Source organism: Alligator sinensis, unplaced genomic scaffold (assembly GCF_000455745.1).
Source record: "Alligator sinensis unplaced genomic scaffold, ASM45574v1 scaffold1244_1, whole genome shotgun sequence".
NCBI classification, from domain to species: domain Eukaryota; kingdom Metazoa; phylum Chordata; order Crocodylia; family Alligatoridae; genus Alligator; species Alligator sinensis.
The window spans coordinates 517,936-529,074 of NW_005842591.1; the positions used below are offsets into that span (position 1 = coordinate 517,936).

General features: G+C 48.4%; 1 protein-coding gene and 1 long non-coding RNA gene across 2 annotated transcripts in view; both read right to left on the reverse strand.

Annotated features, from left to right (window-relative positions):
* The window catches only part of NUFIP2 (NUFIP2, FMR1 interacting protein 2), a 20,870-nt gene extending 19,228 nt beyond the window's left edge, over window positions 1-1,642 (reverse strand). The window contains exon 1 of the mRNA XM_025214607.1: window positions 1,578-1,642. Within this exon, the coding sequence (XP_025070392.1) occupies window positions 1,578-1,642 (65 nt within the window). The remainder of the gene's footprint in view (window positions 1-1,577) is intronic.
* Window positions 1,643-1,695: 53 nt separating this feature from the next.
* LOC102387543 overlaps window positions 1,696-11,139 on the reverse strand; it is a 22,244-nt gene continuing 12,800 nt past the window's right edge. Inside the window, exon 3 of the long non-coding RNA XR_324869.3 lies at window positions 1,696-1,879. This is a non-coding gene — a long non-coding RNA (uncharacterized LOC102387543). The remainder of the gene's footprint in view (window positions 1,880-11,139) is intronic.

The window sequence follows — 11,139 nt, forward strand, 5'->3', positions numbered from 1 at the left end:
AGCCCCTGCCGCGTCGAGGAGCAGCTGGTCGGGGGGCTCCTGCCCCAGGCGCGGACAGCTCCCCGCGCACCGCTCTCGCCTCTAAGACGAGCCCTCTCCTCCAGTCCAAGACGAGCTCCCCTTTCTCCACTCTAGGACCCTATCACATAAACAAGCGCCGAACTAGCCCTGCTCCAGTCTACCACGAGCCCGGCCTCGGCTAGGCTAAACGAGCCCCCCCCCGTCCAGTCTCAGGGGAGAGTCACCAGGAGCCCTGTCCCCGCACGGGTCTAAGATGAGCTTGTCTGAACGAGACCCCCCATCCAGTCTAAGATGACCCCCCCCCCCTTGTCCAGCCGAAACGAGCTCCTCCCTGGCGAGTCGAAACAAGCTTTTCCTGTGTTTGCGCAGGGGAGCAGCGACTGGGGAGGTGGGTGCTGGTCCTACCTGCCCCCCGAGGAGGTGCCACCATAAGGAACTGCGGTTTAGGTGCTGATAATCGGCCTGAGCTGAGGGGAGCAAATGCCTCCCACCCACAATGTGCAGCCAGCCACTTACTCTGCTCCCCTAGCTGTTTGGGGGGTTGAAGGACACCTCTCCCCTCCTTCCATGCATGGAGAAGTCTTCCGCAACCCTGTCTGGCAGCTTCACGATCTGACATCCTGGAAATGATGCATATCACCAACTAATTCAGGTCGTGGTTTCTCTGTGGGATCACATGAGAGGAGGCGAGGGGTTGAACGTAGAGGATCCCAAGCCTGCTTCACCGTCCACACAACTGCACTGGAGTTAGTGAGGTTGGGGGGTGCCCGGTCCAGGCAGAATATAGCTTAAATGACTAAACAAAAACATCAAACTGAATGTGATTTAGCCAGGGGGTTACTTCGGTGGGAAAAGACTGCTTCCAGTCCTAGCAGTGCAGACTCCAGAGTCGAATCAAACTCCGCAGTTGTTGCACCACAGGAGGAGGCTGCAGAAGCTAGAGCGCTCTGGCTGACTCTAGAGCTCCTCCAGCGGCGTGCGAAGGGAAGAAAGCCGGTTAGTCAGACACGGCTCCACCGGAGACAGAGCATGCAGCACCGAAGCACTCGGGGAGCCTGCTACCTGCCTCTAACCACCAAAGCCACCGTGCCTCTCTTCACTCTGATACAACAGAAAACTTGGGGTGGGAAATAAAGAGAAGCAATACCTTAGAATTCCAATCATAGAAAATGAGGGTTGAAGGGAGCTCAGGAGGTCGCATCTAGTCCAACCCCTGCTCCATGCAGGACTGGCCCCAAATACATCATCCCAGACAAGGCTTTGTCTAGCCAGGTCTTAAAAACCTCCAAAGATGGAGACACCACCACCTCTCTGGGTGACCGTTCCAGTGTTTCACCACTCTCCTAGTGAGAAAGTGTATCCTCATATCCAACCTCGACTCCCCTTGCTGCAACCTGAGCCCATTGCTCCTTGTCCTGCCGTCTGCCCCCACTGAGACCAGTCCAGCTCCATCCTCTTTGCAGCCCCCCGGCAGGGAGGTGAAGGCTGCTAGTCAATCCCCCTCGGTCTTCTCTTCTCCAGACTAAATAAACCCAGTTCCCTCAGCCTCCCCTCACCAGTCCTGTCCCCCAGCCCCGCAACCATGTTCATTGCCCTCTGCAACAATGCATTCATCACTCATTAATACCTATATGAATAAGGAAAAAATGAGCGTTGTTCGCACACACTGTGGTTTTGAATATGAAATGTATTTTGTTGGCATAAATTTTCATTCTGCAGCGAATCTGCATGCAATCAATTCTCTGCTCCACGCTATGAGTGTCTCATGTTTTTTCTGAAGTGGCTCTAAAGCGAGTGATTCCTCCTCTCCCCCCAGTCCTGGTTCTGTTCCACTGGAGAACATGAGGACCTCGCTCACCTATTAGACAGAGAAAGTAAATCATTGCTTTATGCTGAAGAAAGTGAATTGGGATTTTGGGGGGGTAACATGGTACCACGATGCTGACTCCTTATGCTTACAAGAAACTTTCCAGAGTAAAGTGCATCTCAAAGCAGCAGATTATTTTAGACATTTTAGACAAGGAAGGTAGGAGAGAACTCTGAACGACTGAGATCGAAGTGACACGACGTGCAGAAGATCTGTGCTTGGTTATGGGCCTATTCACCACTGTAGTACACAAAGCAGTCAGGCTGAATCTGGCACCAAGACTAGTTGGAGGCCCATTCATCTCCCTGGTCGCAGGACAGCCCTGGTGTGCTTCCTCTCACAGCTGTGCCAACGAATGCCCATGCTGTTCCAACCTAGAGCTAGTGCTTGTCAGCTGTGCCAACTTGGGTCCAGGCTCTGATCAGAATTTACACTGCATTGTGTAACTGCACGGCGGGGTGAAGGCATCTCTTCTCAGGAGAAAAAGGCCTCCTGGTTTATACTTCGAATGGAAGTGCCTTGGGACAGGGCTTATGTTCGGTGCCCAGCACCACAGGCTTCTGGGACAGTGAACAAATCCATAAAGAAATAAAAATAACAACACAATTCCCCAAACATGGGAGTGCAAAAAGAGATATTTGACTCAATTAGCTTGAAATTCCATTAGTCCAGCTTTAAATTGCAATAGTGACTGTAGATGAAGCAGGGTTTCTTTTACATATCAGACTTTTATAAATAGTCAAGTATATATAAATATACTTACACTATACTTAAATATACTTAAAGTATCTATCAATATACTTATAAATAAATGTAAATAGTCAAGTATATAAACAGAGAACATGCTTGTGTTTCTCTACTTGAGGTTGTTTTAAAATTCTATTTATAAATATTGAAACCTCCATTATCATTGTTTGAAGTTGCTGGGTTGTACCCTATATTGTTTGGCCTCTCCGAGGACCTAATCTGAAATGTGTTAGTATTACAGACGGAGCTAGTGACAGCATCTGCCGTTAAGATTCCCTACAACTTCTCATGGGAAAACCTTGGCTTTAATGTTGCCAAACTTTAACTGTTCAGACTGACGTTGTCCTGGCCGGTGTCTGCCTCGTGCTACATTTTTAGAAAGTTTCATCAAAAATAGTTCTGCCACTTCTGAGAACAATGTTATGGGAAAAGACGTTGTTTTGCCAGCGTTACAAAATGTTCACGTTGGCGTTGTTAATAAACTGTAGAAACACTCTGGAGCAGGGGATGTGAAACTCGATGTGTGTCTGTGTTGTGGGGCGGGGGCACCTGTTGGGAAAGGGCTAAGGCGGTGCTTTTGCTGTGCAAATCCACCCAAATCCAGTTGATTTACAAGTCTCTGAAGATTACCATTGTGTATATTCAGTTTGTTAGAGTCCGGCCTAAATTTCTGAGCATTGCATGTTTGGAGCATGCTTCAGTTGGGGGCTGAAGGTGATCCTAGGACTTCCTCCTGCCTCTGCTGCTCCTGTCCATCCCAGCTTGTGGCGGTGCTGGATAACAGCGCTGACAGCATGGAGAGCTTCCCCTTTTCAAACTCCTCCATAGTGTCCCGTGGTCTTACCAATTTGGCAATTTACTTATGAGATCTAGCAGCTTTGGGGAGATCCTAGCAACAAACTGTTGTGTCAAGGCTCCTGTATCTGTTTGCTGGGCGTGATGACTGAGAACATTTTGACTAGAAGGTCTGCCTAGGAGTGTCAAGCAACTTTTTGAGGCATGCCCGGCAAATTCCTTCTTTCAGGACTCGGCAGCACTACTGTCTAAGCCTCGTGGAGACAAAGGAGGTTTGACTTGAATGCAGAGGTGTGACAACCAGGGCAGAAGACAAGATGGGGCTAGGTTGATGGGGCGAGATATGGAGGCAATAGAAAGAGAACAGGAGTGGGGCAGGGACAGTCTGGCGTTAGGGGAAAGAAGGGTGGCTCAGGGATCATAACCTAATAACAACCCTATCTTGACTAACTGCATTACATCCACGCTGTACTCTGAAGGAGGCTTGGCACCTGTGGGGGGAAAAGAAGTGCACGGCCATGTTATTAAAGACTTCCGCCTAGTGCATATGGATGAGAGGGTTAGACTGAGGTTGCACAGGCACCCCTGACATTGGCATTTCCCAACTTCCGAGTGCTTGGCTTTGCAATTCAAATATACACCATTTTTAATATTCATAATACAAAAGTGCTGCCAAATCCCAGGCCCTTTCATGCTGAGCAGTGTACCAAAGACACAGCCTCTGCCCTGAAGATCTAGCAGGGTTAAAGTTTTACTTGCACAGAATGTAGTTGGAAGTTTATGAATCAAACACAGCTGGGTTTTTTCCCCTTTTTTAAATATGTAGATGGTAGGACTTCTCCTACCACAATTCAAACACCCACATTTACGTATTTTTCTTGTTAGACCATCGAGGAGCTTGAACTACCAGGAGATCTGTGCCAGGTGCTCCACACAGATCGAGTGACTTGCAACACAATACAAGGAACAGTGGCAGCTTAATGTTTAGTGAAACCGATTTTGCAGCTGATAATTAACTTTAGGCCCTACACAAACTGTAAGGAGCAACAGTCCTTTCACATTTTATAGAAGTAATGTATAAAATGACCTCCCGTTGCTTAGGACACAGGCCTCGAAAGGAGAAGCTAACTTGATGTTTCACTGGTGACTTGGAAAAATTGTGTTTTATTTTTAATCCTCTAAATTGGCCTAAAGAAATAAACTTCAAAGGACTTTGGGGGAAAAAAAAGACTTGGGCACTTTAGCTACTAGAATACAGAGTTTGCTTGAATATGAAAGGCTTAATAACTGTCTGCTTTGCTCCTCAGACGTGTCATCTTGTCAGGATTACATTAAACGTTGAAAACTGCAGAAAACTTCAAAGATTCTTCTGAGGCCAGTGCTCTCTGTCTTTACCCGTTAGCAAGTGAAAAATGGGTCTCCCAAATTGCAGCAAGAAGGCCAGATACAGCACAGCGATCTAAAGTCAGACACAGGCCCCAACCTGCCGTGCTCCGTCTCAGTGGGGGGGCCTTACACTTCATCTCCGTGGGCTGTGCTTGGTGATTGCAATGAATTCCTTCTGTGAAAGCTGCCATCTGTGGCAAGTCTGAGCATCCCCAAAGGAAGAGCTGGATTCAACCTGCATTGAAGCCAGTGGAAAGAATCCCATTGGCTTTGCTGCAGGCCCGGATGGATAATGCAGCGTAGCACTAGCTAATCAATGCATAAAACTTCAAGACTTAGAGGGCCTTTCTTCTCCAGAGCAGCTCAAAGAAAGGAAACTAAAGCCATCTACTCATGCCACATTTTCTCCCATGTTCCCCCTTCATTATAGCTGCTCCTGCTGTTGTACATGTCTGATAAATTTGGCAGGTCTCAGGCAAGCAAAAGAGGCCATTTTCGCCATATGCCAGATCCACTGAAGTGACAAATAGTCCCATAACTGAGCACAGACCTGCACAGGGTGTCACTTCAACCTCAGTAATTCAGAGTTCTGTCCTGCCGTCCTTATCTAAAAGATCCTGCTGCCTTGTGACACCGTGGTCCAAAAATGTACAGCAATAAGGATTGAATCAGCTAGTCCAAGTGGTAGGTTTTGGCTCTGAGCTCAAATAATGGTTGAGTTTACTTTAATTGCATTTCTTTTAATGCCGGCACATATTCCAGTGATTCCTCCCCCAAGAAAAACCAAATAGTTTGTTCAAAACAGTAGATTTAATTTATGTGACTCTAACTTACCGATATCATTTAATAAGTTAGAAGCATTTAAAATAGGCCAGTTCTAAATATCTATTGCTTTTATAACCATCTGCTCAGGACAGAAAAGTCTCCTTGGGGTACAGAGCACGCTTGTGAATTTTCAGTAGTTGAGACTGAATTTTCACCACTTCTTCTTTTCATTGCGTTCCATGCATCATCATGCCATTTGGAGTTCCTTATAGGTGAGGTGGATCGATCTTCGAACTCCATTTCTACTCTATACTCTGTGCATTATCTATCTTTGCTAAGAGATTTTAAAGATACTGTCTCTAGAGGGTTTGGTGGTTGACTTGATCTAAGAGGTCTATAAGGAGGCAGAAAAGAGGTACTTGGATGGAAGAACTGGACATCTGAGACGCTTGCATATTTTTAATCTACCTGATGCATAATCAATTAATAACTTCCCACTGTACAGTGCATACTTCCTCAGGGTCTCCCACTAGTTTTGGGATGCATCAATAAATGCAGTAGGTGCACAACATGGAAGGTGTGAGTGTCTCTATACTTGGCTCTGCTTAGGCCTCATCTAAATACTGTGTGTAGTTCTGGGCTCTGCATTTTAAAAAGGACGGGAAGAAGTCAGAGAGGGTCCAGAGTTGGGCAACAAAAATGGTCAAGGGCTTGGAAAGCAAGTCATACGAGGAGAGGCTGACAGAGCTGGGCATGTTCAGCTTCAGGAAAAGACACTTCAGAGGGAACATGACAGCGGTCTTCAAACACATGAAGGGTTGCCATAAAGAAAAGGGAAAGTACCTTTTCTCTCGTGCTGCAGAGAGGAGGATGCAGACCGACGGCTTGAAGTTGCAGCAAAGCAAGTTTAAATTGGAGATCCAGAAAAACCTCTTCACCGTGAGAGCAGCAAGGCAGTGGAATAGACACCTGGCAAAGCTGCGGACTCTCCATCACTGAAGAGGTTCAAGAAGAGGTTGGACAACTACTGGTCAGGGCTGATCTAGGCGTAGCGATGCCCATGTTCTGCTATGGATATTTCCCAGGCTTCTGGGCTTTGCAGGTTGCCTCTATACATGTCAGGGTGCTCTTAAGCCTCCCTCAGAGGCACTGGGTGTTGGCTGCAGCCAAGGCTCTGGATTTTGACCAGGGTGGGCTAATGCTCCTGATGGGAGCAAAGCCAGAGGTTCCTGGCTAGAGGGTCTTGCCCCTCTACTCAGGGTCAGACTGACTGCTATATTGGGGGCCAGGAAGGAGTTTTACCCATGGTCAGATTGGTATGGAAGGGTGGGCATGGGGGGGCTTGCCTTCCTCTGTAGCAGCGGCACAAGCTCTGCTTGGGATCTCTTGCACGCACATTGACATGTCATAGAAGCAGGACGTTGGCTGCCGTGGTCCCCCTGCTTTACCTATGGCAGGTTCGGGTGTGATGTCTGTTGTGTCAGGATTGACAGTACTCTGCTGCAGAGTTACATTATGGTTGTATGGGATGGTTTGGACAGGGATGATCCTGCCTCGGGCAGGGGGTTCGACTAGGTGATTTCTGGAGGTCCCTTCCTCCCTATGATATGATTCTATGAAGATGTAGCTTTATGCCCTTTATATAGTTAATCCTTCATTTACTCCTAAAAAAAACAACAAGAGAGCTCCAAGAGCAAAAGCTACATTGGTGTGGAGATTGTTAACTTTCCTCTCTACATAACACAGTCTAAAAATACAGCCAATCTTGAATCACGATTCTTTCACAAACCTTAGGAATTACTTCCTCTTTCACACACAGTAATAGTTTCAATCAGTGTTTTTATGGGAAGGCATGGATAAGAATCAGAATACACCGAATGCCTGATTCTCTGCCGGGAGGGCACAGGGGGGCCAATGAACAGACGAGTTTAAATGTGCCTTAACATAACTAAGAATATGACTCAACGTGTTTTGTATAACCCTTAAGAGGTCTAACTTCCAACTAGCCTCTCCCTTAATGAATTACTTTAGCCAGCGTGATCTGTTTATGGAGGCCAGTATGTCTGGAGCTGGGGCCTGTCCCTTCTTGTACGTAAACGCATCCAAGTGATCGCACAGCAATGGGTAGCATCCGCTCCCTGCATCTGTGCAAAAGACGAACTCGTTTCCTAAATCGTGACCAAATAAACTAGAGGCAGCTTCCTGGATGCAAAAGAGAAAGAGGGAGGGAGGAAGGCTGGCAGGTCGACAGCAGCCAAGCCTGCCTTAGGGCTTGATGACTGAACTAGGATTTCACAGAGACCTGGCCCTGGATTTCCCCCCTCCTGTAGATCTAGGGAATTAGACCTAAGTTACATTCACAAAAACTGCCCCAGAATGGCCACAGAGCTGCTCCTGTATGACTGCAGAGGAGCAGTACAAAAGGCAGACAATCTGTGTCTCAGGGCAGGGCATGTACTGGTGAATCTGCAGGGGACTTTGACCTCTAGAAGACAAAGCAAATACATTTTCTGAAAAACCTGAGTACTTTGTATCTGCTATACAGCAAACCAATTATGCGTCACTGCCTCCTCCGCCGAGCTGTATTAGAATTTGGCCATGAAGCACTTAGGTCTTTGGGGCAGAGCGTGTTTGGCTTTTAAATGGATATGCAGAGCTCCTATCCCAGTGGGGCTCAAGCCCTGATTGTGGCCTCTCCGCACAGAGGAATAAAAACCAAAGCATGGTTACTATTCATCTGTATACTTCTTGTAATACCTGAGGGCTGCTTGTACACAGGAAGCATGCAGCCACCTCTGGGGGGGAACGCGGCAGCTGATTAGCAGCAGCTACACACAGCAACGCTACCCAAAGGTTTTGGAGGAGAACGGAAGAAGAATCCCGGCTCCCATTAAAACTGCAGCACGAGCAGAATTTGAGAGGCAGAACATAAAGTACAAAATTGGAATCGGGCCACGGTGCTCATTTAAGACCCCAGCTCCTGTGGAAGATACTGTAGGACCTCAGTCTCTGAGTCATATTAAATATTAATATTGATGCTCGATGACCATCTTGAGACTGCAGTAGACACTGGTTGTGCCATGAAGAGTGTACAATGCAGTCTTTGGCCTTCTGACCCCAGCTCACCAAGGAGGCCATGCACAAAATCACTCTTACAATAAAAAAGATGCCACGGTTTGTCTCGCTGGCAATTTATCTAATGGCTGCAAAGGCACGGGAATAATAAAAGGAGGAAGATGAAAAAGAGCAGCGTTACATTGCTATGGCAACAGGAATTTTCAAAATAAATACCTTTGCAGAGCAGAGGTTGCCCAGCCAGCATGCTGCAACGTGCTTCCGAATCAGTCAGTTCCTACTGTTCCCCTCCTGGGCCCTGATCCTGCACTTGGATCCTCCTGGGCCTTGCATAATAACATCAGGAATTCTGCCTGAGGAGCTGATCAGTCACCATTACTGGTTTCTGACCAGGTAAATCCCAAATGTTTCCTTAACCACTCGATGGTGGCCAGTGGCAGTTCTGCATGGAGCTGTGGCCTTACGCTCTGTCCGCAACGACCCCCGTATTGGCAAGAGACGTGGCTTCATTTTGAGTGCCGTCAGGGCAGGGGAAGTGGTGGAATCTCCTTTGCTGGAGGTTTTCAAGCAGTGGCTGGAAATGTACTTATCCAGGAAGGTTTAGGAACAGCGAATCCCAGATCTCCATTGCATCAGACAGCCTTGAAGCTTGCTTCCAGCCCTCTGATCCTATGGCTGTGGGAGTTAGACCATTGGTGACCTGATTCTGCTCTCTCACACGCCTTACCCCACAAACAGCCCAACGAAAGGTGCTGTTGAGCATGAACCAGGGCATGGGAAATTGGCCTTGAGCCATTACATTGCATCTTCTCTTCACCTGCCCTGTTTTGGGGAGGGAGAAGCTGCATTACGTCCTTTCTAGTCCTGCTTGGGTGGGAAGGCGGTTGCTCATTTTGGTCCCAGATTTCCTGCCTTCCCCTGCACACCTGGTGCTCACAGTGGCTCTGGCTGCCATTGTGAGGCCCCGGCACTGCTGATGCATGGTGCTCCAGGCACAGAAATCATTACATTTGTTAAAAATGTCAAGTCCTTGGTGTTTCCTGCTCTGTCCTTTTACTTGACTTGTGCTCCCCTTGTCTTGGCAGAGTGCAGCAATGATGGGCTCAGCTTCCCGTGAGAGGGGGGCAGAGGTAGGACAGAGCTCCCGTTCTTTGGCAGTCCTGTTAGACAGCTGGCATCTGTAGACAGGAGGGGGAACGGGTATCAGCACTGCAGACGGAGAAGTCCTAATGGTTTCCATGCGGGCCACCTCTGCCTCATATATTGCTGCACCTTTCAGGAATTTTTCCAGCCCCCTGTCAAGTCTCCCCTCCGGACATGCCTGGAGAGGCTAGGCCATGGGCAATGGGATTTGCTCTCATTTTTTGCCACTGGCCTTGCCGCATCACTGTGGACACAGCCATTGGTAAGGCTTGCAAGGCTTGGAATTGAGCTGAGCTGCCATGGTCCCACGTGCACCCTGCAGCAGTTTGCTCTGACTGCGTCGGGGCAGGGGCAGGCCTCCTCTGTCACCTCAGCTCCGAGGCCTCCAGGTCAGGAAGCTTCTCCTGGAGCTTCTCCCAGCTCCATCTCCCTTCCCCTCTTCTGTGCCAGGCTGAGCCCCTGCTGCAGGTCAAGAGCCAGTTCTCTCCTATGGGAAATGACCTCTGCTTGCATGAGGCAGTGTCTTTGGAAACTGCCCCCACTCTGCAGAGGGGTATATGACTCCAGAAGGCCCAGGGAGCAGGGCCTGTTGCTGAACTACCTTCTCCCAGGATCCATGCATTGGCACGGGGGGGGGGGGGGAGGCGGGTGAGTGGGTTGGGATGGGGAGCGGTTCTCACCCCCTATGAAGGTGTGGACCATGGTGAGAGCTGTGTCGTAATATCTTTTGATTGACCTTGCTAACTACCTGGAGCAGTTCAGGGTAGAAGGGAGGGAGAGAAGCCTGATAAAATCTGAGAACATCAAATAAAACATAATCTCTTGCCATTGTGTGGTGGCCTCTTCAGGAGGTGAGCACAAGTTCTTCCAAGACAAGCTCCCAGCCCTGCAGCATGAGCACGCTGCATTAGAAAAGCTCCCTGGAAAACAAGAGGGCTGAGCTGGTGGCCCCAGCCTGCCCCGACTCCAAGCCTCCCCGGACACCTTGGCAGTTCCCTTCTGCTGCCCACAGATCCATGCCGCATGCTCTGCTGGGGAGAGTGAATGCAGCTGTACTATATGTAAGGTAACCCTGCTACATGTTACATATATTATGCAATTAACAGGTGAATTGTGCAATACATTTAGACAGGTCATATGTGCAAAGTAATTATCACCTGATAAAAATGACTCTCCAGATCTAAAAAGAGCAGCCAGCTATTGAGCTAGTGCTTGAAAATCTATAACTCTAGAGCAGGTTTGTACCTCACTTTAGCAGGGCCCCTAGTCTGATGTTAAGCCTTTCAACAACCCATGCAACAGCCTGTGCCTGGGTGGAAGGGGCCGCAGAAAGCAGGAAT